This window comes from Phalacrocorax carbo, chromosome 7 (assembly GCF_963921805.1).
Source record: "Phalacrocorax carbo chromosome 7, bPhaCar2.1, whole genome shotgun sequence".
Lineage (NCBI taxonomy): Eukaryota > Metazoa > Chordata > Aves > Suliformes > Phalacrocoracidae > Phalacrocorax > Phalacrocorax carbo.
The window spans coordinates 50,975,726-50,996,869 of record NC_087519.1 but is presented as its reverse complement, the minus strand read 5'-3'; the positions used below and the strand labels follow the sequence as shown (position 1 = coordinate 50,996,869).

At 49.3% G+C, this 21,144-nt stretch overlaps 1 protein-coding gene across 5 annotated transcripts in view; it reads left to right on the top strand.

Moving 5' to 3' along the window:
• The window catches only part of TNIK (TRAF2 and NCK interacting kinase), a 165,698-nt gene that overhangs the window by 71,675 nt on the left and 72,879 nt on the right, over window positions 1–21,144 (top strand). For all 5 annotated transcript variants that reach the window (XM_064457987.1, XM_064457989.1, XM_064457991.1 and 2 more), the window contains exon 3: window positions 16,382–16,438. In XM_064457987.1, the coding sequence (XP_064314057.1) occupies window positions 16,382–16,438 (57 nt within the window). The remainder of the gene's footprint in view (window positions 1–16,381; window positions 16,439–21,144) is intronic.

Genomic DNA, 21,144 nt, shown 5'->3' with positions numbered 1-21,144 from the left:
ATTGGTGAGAATTAGCTTATGCAACTTTTAAATCCCCAAAGAGCGGGAAGGGGAGGGAGAAGGTTTAAAGGCCTGACTGGTGTGTCCCAAGCCAAGTGATGAGGGGCACTTCCATCTAGCCTGGGGGGACTTAGAAAGCCATTTCGTTTAGGGACAGCGATGGTGGTACCACAAACATCTGCAGGCGAGGAGACTGCTACATCACCCACGCAGAAAGTGGCCCAAAACTTTGCAGTGGTGTTAATCTACTCTGTACTGACCCGAGAGCTGTCGGTCTGAGGAGGTGTGAAGACCCAGTGCTCGGTAGGGTGGCTGGTCCCTGCTCAACATGTGCTTCCCGTTTGCTGTGGACTTGATTTCCATCAGGAAACGCTCAAGTGAGCAGTCTTCCTTCTGGTGTCTTGCCTCTTGAGGGTGGTGACCTAAATGCAGACAAGTTGGGTGCTGGGAGGGAACTAAAATGATCTGTCACATTTGTTTTGTTGTCTGTGTCCTTCCTCCGCTGTCTAACCTTCCGGTTTTGTATGATTAATTGAATGGCAGATGGACTTCGGGGTTATGTTGGTCTTCTCTACCGCACCCTGAACACAGGTTTGATCTTGCAAGTCTGATACTCGAGCGGCACTTGGGTCTGACTCTCTTCTGGCACAGCCCCTGCCGTGCTTGTAGCGGGACAGAAGTCTGCCTCCCTGCCCATTTGCTGTGCTGCACGTTGCGTGTTAAAAAGGTGTATTCCTATTTGGCATGGGCTCATCTGTGTGATACAAAATAAGCCTCTTTTGTTCAAAGGGATCTGCGTGCTCTTTTGTGATGTGAGGGAACGAATGTCTTTCACCCTTCAGGAGGACCCAGGTTGTACAAGTGCACCCTGGAGAACGAGAGAAGAACGACCTGATGTAGAGACACATCTGGAGGTTTAAGTTTGCAGCTGCCGGGTGTCTTTACTGCAAACACCCTCTGCTTCTTACAGCCATGTTCCTGCCTGAGCAAATGCAGCCCGGGCATTTCATCACCCTCTCAGAGTCTCCCAGTTACCTTTGCCTGCCTGGGAGCCCCCATCAGAGTTTCGCCTCTTGCAGAAGCCATGGCTGTGAGGTGCACCAGGACGTCCCACCTCTGTGCCGTCTCAGCTCCTCGCCCGCATCGTTACTGAAGCAACCGAAAAAAAACCAAACCCAAAACAGGCCAGGCACATCTTGTAGCTCGCTCAGGGAAATGTGGTGCTTGTGGAAATATTAGAAACGAAACCCCAGGGTGATATTCCTGCGGCCAGTGTGTCCCGCTGAGCTACAGCGGTGGGAGGGCTGAGAAATACCAAGCAGTTTGACAAGTCAGATTTCCACTCTGAAGGCAAAGGGGCAGGTTACATTTATGATGGTATTTATACAGGAAAACATGTGTGTTGATGGGCTTTATGTTATTTTTACTGGCATTTTAATGCTGGTTTTAAAGGCTAACAGCACAGTTTGGGTTCGGGTTGTTTTTAAGGGCATGCCAGTTTGGTTATAGCTGACACGGTAGTTTAGTGCCTGAAGACCAGGGAGGGGCGTGGGGAAAATAATCTGCTGCCTTCTGCTAGGTTGCACGCAGCAGGAAAACCCTCTGTCTGCGAAGGACTGGATTGCTGCGGCTGGCCCCGGGGGAGCAGGGATGCGGGGTGGCCCGGCGCTGCCCCTTGCTGCTCGGGGTGCTGCCATCCCCTGCCCTCCCTCCTTCCCTTGGTGGTCCAGGGGGCTTCAGCACCCCATTTTGGTGTGGCTCACCCCCTGCCTCGTGGCTTCCCATGGGGTAGACGGATAGTAAATTAATGCCTTGGTTATGGGTTGGGTTGTGAAGGGGTAGCTTGGAGGAGAGCAGAGGGGCTTTCTGTTCGTTCTGTATGGCGATGCTGCTTTTGGTCTTGTAGATGAGTACCTGTCATCTCCTGAGCCCCTCTGCATCTCTGTCTGGGCTTGGCACTGCAAACATGCCGGGGAGCAGGGGATGAGCAATGGAGCCCTCGAATCTTCATCAGTGCCGGTGTGAGCCCCAGTCCCCTCAGCTCACACAGGGAGGGTCAGCGTGGAAGGTGAGGCCGTTGAGCAAAGCAAATGAGATTCATACAAGGCCGCATCTGGGCTGCTGTAAAGGATAGAGAAACTGGAGAGGAGAGACAGGTCCTCAGCAGTGGTTTGCTCGTGGGTTGTGAGGTGGTTCCTGTCTCTTCTCACCTTTTGCAATTAGCTTGAGTTGATCTTGGCATCCTACTGGGTTTGGGAAAGGACCCTGGAAACGAGGGTGACCTGGACTACGCCTCCCCAGTCCTCTCTCTGCCTCCAGCCTAAGCTGGAGCCTTTCTGATCCCTTCTGCAGGCAGGGGCCCTTGCTCGGGGGTTTCTTTGGAGATGCTGAAGACCAGCTGATCCTTTTGTCTGAACAGGAGGGAGCCAAATCTCTTGCATTCACCGCAGCGCTGGCACCCTTGCTGGGCTCGCCGCTGTTTGCATGGAGGGGTTTAATCTGAACCTTGCCAGGTCCTGTGGGAAAGTCCTTGCGCTCTGTGACAAGGCTTCTGATTTTAAAATCATTAGCAAAAACATGGTTGCCCTGTTTGCAGAGCCACCTCCTCCAGCACTAGAGAGGGGTTTGGTCCTTTGCTCTCATGGGCTGTTCGTTTCCCCTCCGATGATGCCCAGAAATTAGGTGGTGATAACTTCATTTTATCTTTTGCCCTTTGTTTTTAAGCAAACCTTCCCCGAATCTTCGATAAATGCTGGCAGCTCACCGTGTGCCGTTAGGAAACAGTGCTCCGCTGGCAGAACTGTCTGCGGCCAGGGCTGAAGCCTGCAGAAGCCTGAGTCATCTCATAAGGAAGATCAGCTTTTAATTACAATTTCTAGTGCACTTTTTAAGCAGTCTTGTGGAAATGCTGTGTAGGAGCATTTGAATTACAAATGTAAAGAAATTGTTCGCCTTTTTTTTTTGTAAGGCTGCTGGGAAAATGAAAACCCCTCTGCTGTAGGAAAAAAAAATAATCAAGAATTTAGAGTGCTATTGTTTGACGGTGCAAATCGGGGCTCTGATGCAGAGTATGGCTGCGTGAGGAACAACTTTTATACTCAAACATGCTTGTATGTCCAGGCAAGGCTTTGGAGGCTTTTTGCAATGGAGCGTCAAGCATTGCATCATCTTTATGGGGTAGCTGCAGTATAATTTTACCCCTTTTATTGGGGGACAAAGTTGAACGGTGAAGAACCTGGTCTCTCGCCCAAGGTCGAGCGCAGTTGGTGGGGATCCAGGAATAGCGCCCAGCTGCTCGGCACGGCCTTGGCCCCGCTTCCCGGGAAATCGGCCCACGCCGCGCATCGCCGGCTGCGCCTTCTCTCCTTCCTTGGAGTTTAAGACTCCTCAGTGTACTTAAAAATCAATATTAATTTAATCAAGGCTCTAATATAAGCGGAATTTATACATCCTGTGAAGTGTATCAGAATTCACCCCCCAGCTGTAGGGGTTCAAAGGAGCAGGCAAACTGACAGGTTTTTGTTTTGTTTTGTTTTCCCTGGGAAAATGCAGGGAGGTCTTTCCTCGCTCCTGTGTAGTGGTGGACTTTCACATACTGCCTTCGCCTGCTCCGTTACAGGTGCCCCGTCCCTGAATACCAAGGAGCAAAACAAAACTGCAGTTCTGTCCTGCAGCCAGCTCTCGCTGCTGGGAAAGATCTTGCATTTTTAACACGAATCTGCCTGTAAAATATCAGTGGCTTTTCGTGCTTAGCCAGCATTGATCCTTCTGGGAAAGGGTTAAACGCCCTGGAGGGGTGGCATGTTGTCCTGGCTGTAAGGGATGGGGCGAGCAGGTAGGAGCAGGAAGCAGCTGGTCCGGAGGGATGCTTATAAAGCAATATATTACATTTTCTTTCTCTTAGCACAGCTGAAATTGCAGGTTCGTGGTTTGATGCCGTGCCTGGCCTTGGGTCCTTCCTGACGTCCCTACAGCATGGCATAGTCCGTGTGAGGTTTGGATTAGCTGTGGATGAGGTTTCACGCCGAGCCTTTCAGATTTCCACTAAGATCTTTATCCAGTGGAATAAAAGGCCATCACCCCCTGCCCATATGTGTTCTCCCTGCAAAGCTGCAGGCAGCCTCCGAGCTGCCCACGTTCCGGCAGGCGTCCTGCCTGCAGGCAGCTTTTTGGGCTGCTTTGAGAGCTTTTTCGTCTGCTTTGTTTCACTTTGCAAATAACAGTGAGTAAAATCCATAGCCTTCCGATGGTTCCCTTAAACTGTGCGGCATCGATTTGTGTCTGTACATGTTATTTCTCTGTAAATAGGAGCCTTAATGGCTAGATAGCCCTCCTGTGATGATAACCACGTCGGGCAGTGGCTGCAGTGGCTGGAGTCCCTTAATTACCAAATAGTGACGTGCTGAAGGTAGCAGAGACGCTTGGTCCTTTCTGGCCTCCTCCCACGCCTTCCTAAGCCATATTGTTCCTGTGCAATCCCTGGTACTGGCTTAACCTTCCCCTGCTTAATCCACAGTCCTCCTCCTTTCCTCCCTGCTTTCAAATCTCTGACTAAAGCCCCCGCCTCGGCTGTGCTGCCTGCTGCAAGGCTGGATGGGGATCGTGTGCGGGGCTGGGGGGGAGCATCTTTTGCTTTGTGGGGTCTTTTATGGCTCCCTCCTTCCCCAGAGGAGCCCTCGCACCCCAGTTTCTCCATTTGGCAGAGAAATGAGGGCCACCGAGCACCGGGTGTCCCGGGAGGAGGGTCCTCTGCCAAGCAAGGGCAGCACGGCGGTGCCCTCGGGTGCGGTGAGGTCCATTTTGCAGGTCTGTTGGGGAAGGCGGGCAAAGGCAATGATTTGGCTGCCTTATTTCTTACTACAAAAGCTTTGCCTAGCCATTGGAAGGATTGGCAGTTCCTGCTTGAGAGGGGAGGCTTGAAAAATGAGAAGCCATGAAAGCAGTGCCATTTAATCTGCTGATAAATTCTGTTGATCCTAACCTGCAAGGCTGGCTTAAAAGGGGAGTCACAGCGGGGCTGTTCGGCAGCAGAGTCAGGAATCCCATCTTTACCCCAGACAAAGCGACAAACGTGTGACACACCTGAAGCAAATATAAGGATAAAGGGTCTACATGTCACTTCTCGGACTCCCTTTTCCAGTAAGTGGTTCTAAAAATCTGCTACCAAATACCTGACTTGCTTAAAGCCGTGGGCAACGTGAAAGTCTTGATGTAGCTGCGTACAGCTGAATTAGTATGTCTATCACATCCTATTGCTCTAGGCATGGCTGGGTCTTTTAAATCGGTAGAACATAGAGACTGCAAAATGTTTATTGACTACTGACAGTAAGTGACTTGGTGTAGGGTAGGACGGACAGTAAGTTGTCAAGGCTGCTCAGGGCAGACAAAAACCCTGGAGGCAACTCTGGATAAAAGTGTGTGTGATGCCCATCTGCCTTCAGGTATGTGAGGTCTAAAATTGTTATTTGAGCTGGCATGGATAGAACCGTGCAACACGGGGTCTGCTGTATCTTGAGTTACAAAGTCATTTGGCTTAGGGGAGCACCTCAGCCCTCCATAGCACTAGATGTGGGGTTGCTTATGTTGTTCTTACACTTACTTTCCTAATGCTAACACCTAAGTCACCCCAAGAGATGTAAGTGAAAGCTTCTGGCAGCTGTGGCATTTTATCCTAAGCTCCATGAAACGTAAGTGCCTTTATCAGCTTGCTCTTGTTATTTCTACCACTCTGAGACAGGGACTTGGAGTCTTGCTTACCAGTGATGAGTGTATGAAGCCTGAACGTACGAACTGGCTCAGATGCCGGTCAGCTTTGCCACGTGGTCAGGATTCAAGGTGGTTAGACCTGAACCGATCCTAGTGTTAGCAGAACTGGAGAGACTCGAGGAGTGAGGCAGTGGAAGGGTTGTAAGGATGTCTTGCTTAGAAATTGGTTCAAGGTACCAGACAAATGTCCTGGCTCCTGCTGTGCAGCTATTGCCAGCAATGGGACTGGACCTCAGAAGTTCAGCCCAAATTTCTCCTGGATTTGGGGCATTAGGGTTGGTGCACGGATGAACCCCCTGGGTTTGTGTTCAGGCTCCTTCCTGCAAGCTGAGAGACATGGGGCAGGTGGGGGTGAAAGGGGTGACAGCCCCATTTAACTGCCTTGATAACCACTGCTGAAGTGTCTGGTTATCAGATCTGGAGAGATCCAACGTGGGATCCCAGGAGCCCATCCCGGGTCATTGTGTCTGTGGAGGAACACAGGGCCATGGGGGAATGTGGGCAGCATATGCAGCTATACCATGCTGTGAGCTGAGATAAAAGAAACACTGCCCTGCAGTTATGTGGAGAAACAGAGGGAACGGGGAAAACTTGGGCTGGAAAAGCAGGCAGGGCTATTCAGTCAGCCTGGGTAATTCATGTGGATGCGGACAGAGTCGTTTTATGCCATTGGCAATTCAATGAAATGCAATGGAAGCCCTTCATGGAAAAGCATCGACAGCCACAGAGTTAAATTTCCTGGATTAAATGGTCAGGAAATCACTGAGAAGAGATTTGGGCTTTCCATCATACTGTTTTCCTTACACAGGGACAAAAGAAGAAAAAAAAAATCTCAATCAGCTTTAGATAAGAGCTACCTCAGTGTTACCTGGCTCCCCTGTGGGTGTCTCCTGCCGCCGGTGCTGTCCATCCATGCTGCCAGAGAGGATGCTGAGCACTCAGGTTCGTGGGAGGTGGTTCTCCCCACTGTTTGTTAGTTGATCAACCACCTTGCACTTCACACGCCACCTCCAAAATTGGATCTTGCTACTATGAAGCTGGAGCCGAAGTCAAGCAGATGGCACTGAAGAGGTGTTTCAAGAAACCACATTTCCATCAGTACGTGTAGTGTTTTTTCCTCAAGGGCCTTTTTTTTTTTTTAAACTCAGCTGCAGTTTGCAAGAGTTACTGATTTGGGGCATGGATTAAAGAGCAGGTGAAACTTCACATGTTGAAATGCAGCTGTTTAATGCACGGCACAGATAAACAGGGTACCAAAAGCCTGAGGAGGCTGAGGGGTGCCTACACCTGTCCGGTGTTCTGGGATGAATTGCCATGGGAGGCAGCAGCACACGTTTGCAGGTACTAAGCCCTGTCTGCCCTGCAGCAGGGAGCACGTTAGGAGCAATCTGTTTTGAAGGATCTGTTTTTTCTATAAATACAGAAGAAACAGCAGCAGCCCTGCCGAAGTGCGTTCCATGGTGGAGACCTTGATGGTGCCCCTGAGCTCTGGACTCAGCGGTTTGCTCTCATCCCAAAGTAGAATGTCTTGAGGTCATAAGCAGCCCCAGTAATTACAGAGAAGGGCTTAGAGAGCTCCCTGGTGCCCTGGGACATCCATTCCTGTATCCTGCGCAGAGCCAGCTTCCCCTGTGGTGGGAACTGGCATCCTGAAACAAATGGGCCCATCCTGGAGTTTGGGTCTGAACATCGAAACCTCTGTGGTTGTGGCCACGATAAAGCCACGGTGCCCTTGAACCATGGCTGTGGGGCAAACTGATGCGTACAGCAAAAGCACGTGGAAATCGGGGTCTGCCTGGTGTTTGCAGCTGTGAAAGCTCCCTGCTGCAGTCCGGATCTGGGCAGGTTTGTGGTGGTCCCCCACTACGTGTCAAGCAGCAATGGTCTGGAGGAAGGTGTCAGCCAGTGGGATAGCCTGGCCCACTGGAGGAGGCTGTGTCTTTCTGGGGCCACCCTCGAGAGCCAAGCATCTCCCTTTAGAGGACTGGGTGGTCCTGGCACACGTGGGCAGCACCGTTCCCTCCATGGCTCAGTGCTTCCTGCTGGAAGGAGCAACGTGGTGCTGCTGTCAGAGACGTGGCCTGTGCGAGAGGGTGCCTTGTGGGTCTCCTGAACGGAGGTTTAATTTTAGTTATGAATACTGCAGTGTTGAATAGTCAGTGATGTGAAACAGAAGCACGGTGGGGGTGTTAAAGGGTGGTAATAACATGGCTGTCATGAACTAATGTTACTGGGAACAGACTGTACTGCCTCTTTTAGTTGCAAAAAATGTGCATTTGCAGGGAAGCAGAGGAGCCGGGGGCAAAGGGCGGACGGGCTGTGCAGGAGGGGAAGCAGCACCCCCAGGGACTGGCTGCCATGCTCCTTGCCCTGGGGGGCTGCAGGTGATGGGCTGCTCCCCTTGGCAGAGGGCTGTGGGGATTGCCCCCACGCTGGGAGCTGTCGTGTCAGACGTGCGTGCGCTGGGGGTGCCGGAGCAAAGAGCAAAGCTTGCGGAGGACCTGGGAAAGTTGCAAGGGGTCCAGCGGGAGCTGACAGCATCCCTTTCCTCCTCCATCCCACTGGTGCTTCTTTGAATCCTGCTGCCTTCAGCGTAGGACCAGCTCTGCGAATATTTTCCTAAGGCACTGTTTGTCCATCTTTTTTTATATTATTTTTAAATGCATTGCTCTTTGTCAGGAACATCTCTTCTCAGTCCTTTGGTGCCTCGGGTCTCTGTAGGCTGCTCCTTAAACCCACTTTTGGTGTATTTGCTGTCTGTTGTTGATCCCTTTGCCTGCTCATGCTGTTACGCTCAGTCCACTCATCCTCCAGCCTAGACCTGCTCTTGTTGAGGCTTTGACCTCCCTTTAGGAGAGTGGTGTTGGTTCCTGCGTCCCGGGAAAGCCCTGCCAGATGCAGAAACATCTTGAAATGTGGTCTGCCGCAAGGTTTCCTGTGACTGTGAAGCACAGCTCTTCAAAACCTACGGCTTCAAACACATGTGGACAAAATCTGTGCACAGACCTCTGTGTGAGCGTGAAGCACCCAACCCCCGCCAACCCCCTCTTGCCAGTTTGCTGGTGTTAAATGATGGCAATGCCACGGAGAGGGGGAAGCACTTTCTAACCAGTGGTTTTCCAGGGTGGGAATTAGAAGGGGTGCAAGCCACAGCTAGAGGAACTGTCTGCAGAAACTTCTGGAAGGATTTGGGATCTCTGATGCTGATTTAGGACCAGTGTTTTTATCCATGGAAGAGGGAAACCTCTCAGTTCTTCCTGAGGTGGAGGAGGGCTGCTGTCTCCACTCTCCTTTGAATTACAAGAGAGTAGTAGGATGGTGTGAGTGCAAGCATTAGTGTAAGGGATGCATTTCTCCTTATATATAAAAGGGAGTATAAGATTATAGTCTTGCTCACCTATGTGCTATAGTGAGTCTCATTTCTGGAGATGAATAATATGCTAATTTAACAATTTAGCTTGTTAATCTAATAATCCTGCCTTCTTTACTTAACGTCAGACCTATTGTGGAGCTGCAGTAATGGAATTTTAGCTCTCCCAGCTGCACGGCCCCGATCAGAGCTTGGATTGATACAGAGGATTAGCAATATTTCAGTCCAAAGGTCGGCTTTGGTCAGTCAACACAGAGCATTAGCTCGACCCTGTGCAATTAGAGATGTCTGTGCTGAGAGAGGATTTATGCCTTTCCAAGGGGAAGCTCTGTTTGTTCAATCCAAACTGAAGTATTAATAAAAATGCCCAGCTGAGGAGAACAAAAAAAAAATCCACTCTATTTATTTTTGTTTCTCTTTGAGTTCGTTTTTTTTTAAATGTTTTCAGAGTTTTACTACTTAAAATGTTGGAAAAGATGACAGATGTGAGGGAGGTTTGGCTACAAGTAAAACTTGTGCTTGTCCTGCTTAGTGAAGGTCTTCTGTGAAACCACCCCAAGGGAAAGAGCCATGCTCAAGCAAGCAACCGGCTTTCTGCAGGAGAGCTCAGGAGGACAGAGGAGCAACTCTGGAAATGTCACCTGGCCAACAGATGACACATCAAGTCATTGGATCCCCCTCTTTACCTTTTTCATAGGCTTTCCATTTCTGGTGTCAAAGCATTGGCATTTCGGGCATTCCATGTATATGGGAGGATGCCATTTGCAGAGAAGGTTGAAGCCTTTGGGGGACAGAGGATGTTTTGGGTAGCCCCAGAAGTGAGTGGAAAGAAACTGCACCAAGTCAGTCGTGTCCTTTAGTGCCTTGGGGCAGTGGGGTCACCGCGAAGCTCTCGCAAAACTGTTTGTGAACCCAAGAAATGACGGAGAGGTGGGAATGTGTGCCTTTGGAGGGAAATGAGTTGCCGTCGTGGTCATGCTGTTTGTCTCAAAAAGGACAGCACAAGCTCCCACTGGAAAGGGCAGAGGTTTTGCTGCAGTGTTTGGCTGAAAGGCAGCGAGGTAGAGCTGAGTCCTGGCCAGGGTGAGGACCCGGTTCCCAGCCTGCAGGGTTGTCCTGAGTCCCCACTGGCTTGAAATCCCCCTGCCAGTAGTTGGGGTTAAGTGCAGGCAGGAACGTTAAGGTTTGGCCCACGATCCCTGTGTTTTAGTCAAACACATTGTACTCATTGTTAAAGTAAACATTTTTCCCATCCTGTTACATGACTCACTTTTTCTTACGCTGACCTGATATTTAGAGTATCTGATGTTTTAATTACCTTCTCAGAGGCATGGATTTATTTCAGATACGTTCAAAGGGATGTGTAAATCAAATGCAAAGCGAGCGTACATCGTTTATAAAAACAGCTTCTTTTGGAGACTGCTGAGTTTTCACATTAGTATAGGCCTGGTTTTCTATCAGTAAGTATTTTAGCCCCTTTAAACTAATTGGAGGGGGGTGTTTTTTGGTACCCTCAAGATCTATTTCAATGGGAAACGAAGTACTTAAACGTGTCTATACTCCGTAAAAGCCAAGGATGAGCCACACTGGGTGCTATAGAACGGTCTCATTTACTGCAGGATGGCAGTTCGGGTGCACGGCTCCTGTTGGAAGGCAAAGTTCCTTCTGTCAGGAAAAACTGGGTGCGATTTTCGGTGCGTTAGCGCTAAAGTGCCTTTATGCTAAAAACCTTGGACCGAGTCCCTGAATTGCCTTGAACTACAGGGAAACAAGGAACTGGCAGGACCTGGACCAGGACCTGTGTGAAGGTCTAGCTCATCCCAGGAGAGCTCTGCTGCAGAAGGTCTGGGATGCAGAAACGGAGTCCGGAGGAGATGAGACTCATCACCTTGATGGTGTTGCCTGCAGAAGTAGGGCTTGACAAAGAGTTTGTCTTAGGTCGCATGTATCAAACATGAGATGTTAATGTAGAAAAATGAACCGGTGATTTCTCACCTGGCAAAATCTCTGGTGTCTCACACCATTCCTGTTGTAGGAAGAATATGTGTGTGCTGGAGTTGGTGGTATTGAGGGTGTGCTGACTAATGGCATGGTTTAGAGGCAGGAGTTGGCCAGTAGAAAGGGCAGTCGTTGGGCTGCTGGCCCCAGCTTGGTATTTTAACTGTAGCAAAAATGGAAGTTATTTGGGAGGCTTCTGTCTCACTGAAGTGGTAATATTCAGACTTTTATGAGACTTCTTGTCATAGTTTACAGAGATTTCTGTATGAAATGGAGTTTTCCTTGGGTTGTACTTTCTCAGCGGTGAGGGGTGGCGTTGTGGTCTGGTCCCAGCAAAGCTGTCTGTGTCAGAGGGCACCCTGATCCCACTTAGTCACATAACATGGAAATATTAAATAAGGGCATTGCAAAATGGCTGGATCCCCAAGTGTTTTGCTTTAAATTTTCAGACCTGCAACAGGGTTACTCCATTAAACACCTGCTATCGGGCCTGTGTGTGCATGGGGGGTTGGAGGCTGGGTGCCCTGGTTGGGAGGTTTAAGAGACGATGCTCTGCCCAGCTGAAGGCAATGGGAGCTCTGCCTTTCTCGAAAGAGTGACAATTCTGGTTGTGTCCCACTGGTTGCAGCAGGTGGTGGGTCATGTGTTTTGTTGCATGAATAGGAGCAGACAGCAGAAGTTAAGTTAATGTGGTGGGATACGTTTCTGGGTACAGAAATTGCAGTTTTTGCTTAAATGCGAAATCTGTGCTTGTGCAAGCAAAATTTTAAAAAGCAAAAATCAATCATTCTCTTTCTGTCCTTAAACTGTGGACTTGAATTTTGGGCCAGCATATGCAGGTTTTGTGTAAAAGGCTGCTATTGAGGCCGGGGTTTGTTTATTTAGAAAATCTAATGCCTGAATGCATCAACTGATGTTTAAAGGCGTTTACCAATGTCCCCATCACGTGCCAGTCCATTACGCTTTATGGGGTGTAAGGACCACAACCTTTGAAGAAACACTTGTGGTGCCTGCTTCATTTGCAGAAATTAGTTTTTGATACGCGATATTATCAAGTTAGTGATAGTTGACACAACATTTTGAGGGTAATTAGGAGCATTATGCTCAGATGGGTGTTAAATTAAAAACTGTGGCAGCTTTGAAGTTCACGCTTGAATAATCTGGAGGCTGAAATGGGGGTTTATACCCTAGTGAACCTTGACAGCAAATATCTGGAGAGGGGAAAAACAGTAGCTCTAATCTCCTCTGATTTGTTTTACACCGTCACAGCCATCACGGTGTCTGTAACTGCGCCGAACTGGTGAAGATGAAATCGGATCTTGCAGTTCAGCCGGGACGTCATGTAGCCAGATGCAAAACCTGCTTCAGGGAAAGGAGCAGGGAGGTGTCGGAGGATATTGTGTGTTTGAGACATCCGGGAGCTCTGCCCCAGGTGATGCTGGTGGTGGTACACGAAGCCTTGTCGTGCTTACTGTGAACAGCCAACATGAGCCTGAGAAAGTGCCTCCTGGAAATGTCTTCTCCTTCCTCTCCTTGAACTTCTCAGGGGTTCAGTCGTTGCCCTGCGTGAGTGGGGAGTAAGAGGAGGGTAAACCCATGCTTATATCCCAAGCAAAGGCGGTGGCATGCAGGAGCTTGAGCCCCGCGGCAGGATGGCGCTGGTGGTACCACGTTTGAGATGCTGGGATGTCGTAGCAGCTTGGGCTTTGGGAGGATGCTGGTCCTCTTCCATCTCCCTTAAGTACGAGCAGTTGGAAGCAGCTCACCCACCACCGACAAGTGGAAAAATCCTGAACGATGCCAGGAGACGAAGAAGGCGAGAGGACAAAATGTTGCTAAAGAGCAGATCAGCTCCTTTTCTGCAGGCAGGCAGATGACCACGGGCTGTTGGGATAAATTATTAAGCAGGCAGGAGGCGAGGAGGGTGTGGGGAGCAAGGGTGGCTGCAGTGATTGCTGCTCCCCTCCAGCTTCCGTTGCTCCCATCACCAAAAATGTCGGTGGTGGTGTGGTCTGAAGGCTCGGAAGTGACTGTCTTAGCTGGAAGGGTCTCATTTTCCTGAAAGCTTTGCCTCCAGGCATCTGTACCCTCTCCAGCATCCCCAGTGGGAGCTCCCAAGTACGGGGGCACCAAAAAGGAGGAATTTTGAAAAAGCAGAGAATTTCTGTTGAAATTCTGCATGGGTACCTGCAGCCTCACCTGTTTTGACCTACATCTTTGCTGTTGGGGGAACAGGCGACTGCAGGAAAAGGAGTTGGGCTCGGTCGTTGTGTGGTTTTGTAGCAGAGGCCCCTGCTCTGGCGATGGTTTATAGGAAAGAGCCAATGAGTTTTGATGGGTGGAGGACACACAGGAGGTGAAAGCATATTGCAATAGGGGCTTTCTGGTGCTTTTCTTGGTCTTGCTACCCCAATCCCCATTTGTAGCTTCTTGAAAGCAGTGCAAGGTTCACACTGGAGAATTTAGCGCTTGCCACTCATTAATGAACAATTTTAGCTTGCTTTGGCAGAAATGGCTCTGCTGCCTGGTCCAGCCCGATTCCTTTGGAAAGGCTGCAGAGACACGGGTGTTCCCAGTCCCTCTTCCAGCCTTTGGGCACAGGCACTTCTGCACGGCCAGTGTGCATTGCTAATGGAGGTGGCTGCTAATGCCATCAGAAGGGCTCGTTGCTTCCATGACATTTTTTAACGTGCACAGGTTGGATGCTAATTTTATTCCTGTATTGCATCTATCACTTTCAGTTCTCGGTGTCTTTCTCCAACCTGACTGTATCTGTATTACGAAACCAAGGATGCTTGCAGCAGAGTGAAAACGAACCAGTTTTCTGAACCATATGTGTGGTCTCACCGTGACTATCAATGCTGAGCACTAGGTATGCTGAATTAAAAGGGACAGTTTAAGTGGTGAGGAAGTGCCTGATTTCCCTGGACAGAGGTGGAAATCTGCCAGGATGACACTCAACAATCCATTGCTGCAGATAAACTGTATGAAAAGCAAATCTTTGTTCTAAAGTTCCAAGACTAAATAGTTATTGGTTCTACTTCGCCTGATTTTTGCATGACTAAGTGTCCCCCATGGCTTACATTAGCATACATTTCAAAGCAGTTTTGTTTTGGTAAATATTCGCACAATATTAAGATCTTACTTTCATCTGTAAATACCTGGGAGGTGTACGGGGCAGCGCCAGATCCGTGGGAGAAGGATGGTGTGGGCGCGCAGGGCTGCTTTTCCCCTTGGCTAGTATCGGAGGTAGGCAGCGTCACTCCACCACGGCAAGGCTGGGACTTTTCCTTGAAATACAAAATGAGGTGGTGTTACGAAGGCAGGTATAACTAGCAAATACATGGCTTGAAATGCCCCAACTTGCTTCCCCATCTCCCTCCTCCATTTCATGGGAGATGCAGCGCACCATGCTTGTGTCCAAGCATATCCCTTGCTGGTGCTCTGTTGGCTTTAATTAAAGGGTTGGTAAGTGTAGGGGCTTCCTGGCCAAGCAAACAAAGATGAATTTAGGAAGGGGAGGATTTGTTTTTGCACATCATGCTGTCTAAATAGATGGTGTCTAGCGATGCGCCCTCCTTCCCGACGGCTGCATTCGGAGGATGCTTCAGCCGCAGCCTGGTGCTGCTGGGCTGCAATTTATTCTGTTATTTTTTTATGTTGTGCATTTTAAAATCAAGCTTTTTTTTCCTGTTGTTGTAACATGCGATTGCTCAGGGCATATAAATTGTGTTAATAAAAGAGTGAGGAGCGTCGGTGGGTGAATTGGCTTCCTGGTGAAGTCGTAAATTTGGAGAGGAAGATGCCGCCTTGCTCCGCAGCCAGCGTGTGGGTTTGTTTCCCAACACCGTGCCTGGAAACCCGAGGGGTCCCCGTGTCTGGTAATTTGGTGTTCCCGCTGGAGGCGAGATGGTGTGAAAGACCATCTCCAGCCTGCAGGAGGGCTGGGAAACCTAGGCACAAACCCAGCAAGCACACTGGTGGGGGCTGGAGGAGCCTGCGATTTAGGAAACGCTTCTATTTTTCCCTGTTTCTGCCATGCTGCGCCTTGTCCCCTCTCAGCCTCTGCTCCTTGTTGTGTGTGTCGTGCGTTAATTATCAGCGCTGCAGGGTGGACACAGAGCGTGTGCGCTCCACACGTATCTCGTGTGACGGGGCCTTGGGTTGCTCCTGTAGTAAGGAGCGATGGGGAAATAGGGATGCTTCCCTTTGCCTCCCGGCTCTCCTGCCCGGATCGGCGTCAGCTGGTTTTCCGGGAGAAGCAGCATCTCTTCCTCTGACTCTGCCCATTTGTAAGCAGAGCATGTGCCCTCAAATGGTAGCAGCGGGGAATGATTTGGTGTAAGCCATTTTGATAGGATGCTGGGGGAACCGTTTCTTGGGAGAAGGGGAAAGGCCGGGAATTGGCTTGCTGGATAGCAGTTGTGTTGGTTTTATGATGCCATCAACAGTTTGGGCTCTTTTATCATTTTCCCCATCGCTTCCAGGCATTTTTCCATTAGGATTAATGTAGTTGAGCACTGTGCAAGGAGCAGTTCATTGCAGTGATTTGCTAATTTTCCAGTTGCTGGAAACCGAGGAGGCTTTGTGTGTCAAGGGGCTTCTGTTTCCGTGCTGGCTCTCGAGCATCTCCTCTAGACGCACGCTCCCCCGCCGCTAAAGGTGGGGTCGCTTCCATAGCCAAGAAGAAAATCCGATTTTAAAAACCTCTCTGGCCTGCTAACCGAGGCATTTGCAAAATAAATAAATCAGTGGACAGAGTGTATAAAGGTGCCCTGCAGGCTTGGAGTCCCTTGGGCGCCCCCAGGTCCGTGAGAGCTGGGGCTCGGATGCGAGGGGACTAAGTCCATGCCATGTGGGTACCCCAGCCAGCACGTTTTCATCATCACAGCTCCAGCAGACCATTTCCAGCCGAGTCATGCTCTGTGCTCAGGAGAGGCCCCGAGCTGTTTTTTTGCATGGCTGAGCATTAAAGGATATTTCCAGCACTTGTTTGCCAGGAAAATACAGCATCGAAGGCCCTTTACTAATTAATTGTAATGGCAAGAGGAAGGGGAGGGAATTGCTTTCCCATCGTGGCTGCTGTGAAGATGCTCTTGAAAAGGCAAAAAAAAAATAAAAATAAAAAAATAAAAAAAAAAGCACGGATGCGGCCAGGACGAGGAGATTAATGAAGAATATTGTTCACTGCAACCCTGCCACTGTGATAAAACAAACCAAACCTAACTTCTCCCTTTTCTTTTGCAGGGTCGTCATGTTAAAACAGGCCAGCTTGCTGCTATTAAGGTTATGGACGTCACCGGGGTAATGTATCCTCCTCCTCCTGCATCCTTAAATTACAGATAAGGGGGGAAAGGGGACGGGGTGTGATAACAAGTGGGAGTTGGTAGAAGGCTTGTATTCCTGGGAAGCAAACCCCCTTTGCTTTAATGTGAAATATGCCTTTAAGAGGTTTTGGTTTTAATGAACGTGTGAGAGAAAAATAAGTCTGGAGGAGGTTTTGGTGATTAAAGTAGTTTTGTGCTGAAACAAAGCAGCATCTGGTTCCAGCAGTGGCTCTTGTCAATGGGTTAATAAAATGTGAAGAAAACAGTAGCGACAGGATCGTGTATTCATAACAAACGTCAGTTTCTCCAAATCCATGTTTTTCACCGAAAAGCTTCTGTTCACCAAAACTATGTGCAGGTATTGTTATGAATAACTTCACTAGGCAAGTGAAACTAATCCCGCGCATCCTACTGATAAAGAGGGAAAAAAATGTACCACCCTGGTCTCAGAAATGTGGCTCTTTTGAAACTTGCATCAGACTTAGAGGACTAAGAATTTACAAGTCATTAAATGAACAACAGGATTTAGGGGGAAGAATGGTTTCACCATTTCCCAGTAGCCACAAAAGAAAAGATGGGTGTTACAGCTCTGATCCCTAAAAATCTAACCAGATGCATTTAGGAGCGTGACATGAAAGTGTTTTTTCTTGCATTCCTTTTTTTCCCCTAAATGCAGTATTATACCTCCCAAAGTTCCTGCCTACATAAACAATGCCAGGTTTGGGAGTAAGAATGTCTGTTGCTGTGTTTTGGCTTTTTTTTTTTTTTAACTAGAATAACACATTTCAAAATTTAGGACTCGATCCCAATCTACCCACCTTATTTCTTGAATTGATGTTTTTAATTAGCTCTCAGGAGTTCAGCACGTACAGCATTGACTCGCTGTGAAAGCAGTCAGCTGGCTTCAGGAGTATGTTTTGAAATACCTTAGGCGTTGTGGTGTGGTATTAATATCTACAGGACTGTCATCCAGGTTCTTTTTTGTGCTAATGGGTGAAATGGCGCGTGGAAATAAGTCCGTAAACGTGAATGAGATTTGTTTCTGTTTACTTGCGATACCTACAAGTGCCATTTGTCTGGTACTTGTGGGAAGCAGGCGCTAAGGGAATGGGCAGACTCACCAAACATAACCCCACGGCATAAATACAGTGAGATTCCCATGGGATGAAGTCTGAGGTTACTACAAATTTAAGCTGAGAAATCAGAATATTACTTTGAGGCCAAACAGGGACTTAAATTTGAGTCTATGCTTAGTTTGGTGGTTTTGAATTATCATCATTTCCAAGCAAAGATATTGGAGAAAAGTGCCCCAAATCTGATCCTGCCCAATAACCAATATTTTCAGCTACGTCTCGAAGTACATGTCCCTGATGTAAACATTTATGTTCCAAAGCAGGGTCTCACGTCTCTAAACGTCCAAGGGGGTAAATCAGATATTTGGCGTGGGATGTGTTGTTTGGATATTTAATTATTTTCCCCTTAAGCTGCTTTTAGCCATGTTAAAACATGTCAGCTATTTTTCCTTTAATAGATAATGAGCAAACTTTTAAAGTCAGTCCTCTAAAAAGAATCCCTGAGCTGAACTTCTCCTCTCTTGTACTACTTCTACCCCATTGAATACCCTGTGTGGTGGCTTCTCAGCCTCGAGTGACCCCAGTATTGGGTGAGTGGAGAAGCAGCTATCTAGCAGCTGAGGTGCGGAGGTGAGACCCCCACGTCCTCTGAAGGGATGCCACCGGCCTGTAGTCACCAACAGAAGGCTGCTCGGAGAGCAGGACCAGGCTTGGGCAGGACGGGCGATGACCACAGGGAAGACAGAGCAAACCTGTGACATGGTAGGGGACTGACTGTGCTGCATAGCTGTTGATGCTGAAGCCTGGTCTAGAGCCGTGTCCTCCAGCCACCGCAGGAACGGTCCTGGGAATCGCTTCTGGGGTCATTGCTAAATCATACCTACAGCCACGTTTGGCACCTGGTCCAGGCTCGGTGCGAAGGCTGCTGGTGAAAACCCAAGCATGTCCGCTGCAGTCCTTCACCACCTCCTGACACGCACCAGTTTTGGTGCTGCCGCTGCTTCCTTTTATCCAGATCTTCCATCCCACCTGTTTTTCCAGGATGTCCCTGATGACAACGTGTCTTTCAGAGGCCTACAGAGAACAGACTAGTGTGGTCATCCCAACCATAGCCACCTGCAGTTTCACGGAGGAAGTTCTTTAGAGTGAAAACCCCTCACATGCTAAGTGAGCTCCTGGCCAGCATCTCATCCCGACCACGTGCCTTGCACTAAACCCCCAGAGGCTCCTGCCAGCGACGCTTTAACTCATCTATGCTCTTGCTAATTATCTGTTAGGGAAGATGGCAGCATAGAGGCCCTCAAATTACAGCACTTGATCAGTCTGGGCAGCCACTATCTCTGAATTTGGATTCATTTTTCAGGGGCTGGTCCTGCTGCATGCCCTCCTTCTAGCGATGGGTATAGTAGAATTGACTGATGGAGGCAAAGTGTGGCATAAAAACCTGGTCTGTGGGTTTTGTCAGTTGTGGGGTTGGAGTAGTTAGAGCAGCTCGCTATGATAATTCATTTTTCTTCCCTCCCTCGCTGGGTTTGCTGGTGGTGATCTCTGGCGATGGTCCTGATGGAGCAGGAGGCAGGGCTGGCAACCCCTGAACCTGGCCATGCAGGCACGTCCTCAGGTGCCATCCACAGCTCGGATGTTTTGGATTCTCCCTTCCCGCCCCCATTTTGAATACTTCCACCTAAAGAGGGAGTCGAGATAAAACCTTAGATCAAGCGTCCCTGTGGCTTATCTCCATTTTTCCTAGAGAGCCGGGTGTGAGGCAGGGGACAACTGAAGAGCTGGCTCGTGGTACTCAGGGAGCCGGTGGGGTTTTACACTGACTGCTCCTCCTTGCTCCCAGCATCACTGAGCATCCAGCTGCTTTTTTTGTTGCAAAGGGCTTCAATTTAAACAAAAATAATCTCTGGGGCCTGATAAACTGTGTGTTACTATATTTTCTGGTTTCCTGAGCAAATGAAAACAAGCAAAGTTGTGTTGACTGCTTGAAGGAGAGGTGATAAAGGTCTTCCAGAAAAGTGCCCGGGTCTTCCTTGTCCCGTTCCTCATAGTTTTTGGTGCTTACACGCTCCACGTTCTTGCCAAGGATAAAATTGGAGGTTTTTTACACAAGCTCCACCTAACTTTTATTAGTTCCTCCTGTCCTCATCCTCACTGTTCTCCCCTGAATTCTCTCTGGAACACTGTAGCCATTAAATCACTTTCTGTGGTAGTTTGGGACGAAAGCTGTGTTTCTGTCCGTGCTGCGAGACACCTGGTCAGGGAGCGTCGCTCTTCAAGAGGAGCTGTCCCTGCAGCTTCACTGTTCGCTGGGGTGTCTTGTCCTTTGCTGGTTTGTAAAACTGAAGTCAGGATGAAGCAGGTGAGGGGCCCAAGGGGAATAAAGAAGTAAGAGCCCTTCTGGTCCTTCTGTAATAAAACTCATCGACATCAAGGCACTAACTGCTGCCCCACCGCCTGTGGAATGGCAGTGGGCTGCAAGTCGGTCAGCTTAAAATAAAACCAGGGCACGTTTGATGGTCATGCAAGTGAAGAGGTAGGACATCAAAACAGGTACCGGTGCAGTTCCCCTGCCTCGGCTGCTTCAGCTGTTGCAGCTTTGCAGGTGGGATGGAGAGGGGCCGTAACAGCCCGCGGGAAGGGCGCTTGTCACCAGGACCGAGTTAGTCTGGCAGGGAGATTGTGGACGGGCAGCGTCTGCCTGCTCCCTGCGAGGTACCACTGCACCACCAATGACAGCCCGTGTCCCCAAACGTCTTGTGCCGCTTCCAGGGTGGGCAGGAGCGGTGTGTCGGGCGGCTGGGATGCACGGTGCGGGAGCAGTTCTGCTGTGCAGTGGTTGCTAGAAAACCACCCTCTTGGGCCTTTGATGGGTCTTGGAGGGTGTGCTGATGCATTACTGGGGTAAGGCAAGTATTGTTAAGCTTCAAAGCAATGCAATACTCATGTAAATTGTTATATGAATTATTAAAGGAATTAGTTTAAGAAGATGGAGGAATGTCTAAACTGCTGAAAACACGTGATTTGGCTGCGATGCCAAAGTTCGGCACCGGTGGCCCTCTGGGTGCAGAGCATGTCTCCATGGGAGGGCTCAGTTCCTGGCCAGACCGTGCCTTGCTCCCGCCCAGCAGACCAGTGCCCTTGGCCAGCCCCGTTACACCTGCGGCATGTGTAGGTACTCGGCTCCTCGGGAGGTTCCCGGGGTCTCCGCTCCCACTCGTGCCGCAGGGTTTGAAGCAGCGCACAGGGGTGGTGGGTCATTAACACGCGACAGAGAGAGGTCGGCTGCCCACTCTTAAACTCTGCCAGTGCCTTCAGGCTCCCATCCTGGAGGAGACAGCAGCACCTGAACCATTTGGAAACCACCAGGCACTGCCTGAAGGTCTGTCTGGTTCAGGGTTCAGAAATGCGATAGGTGACGTGGCAAAGCATGTGTCTTCTCCAATTCTGCTCGTCTTAGCTTTTTAGTTTCAATCATTAGTTGGGCTTTATTTTTTTTTGTTGTTTAACCCGTTAGTCTCCAGTCCAGGCTGCAGGCTCCCAGGGCTCCGGTGTCAGTTCCATGCTGCAAAAAGTGGCTGTAAAAAAAATGGTGCAAGGAAACGTA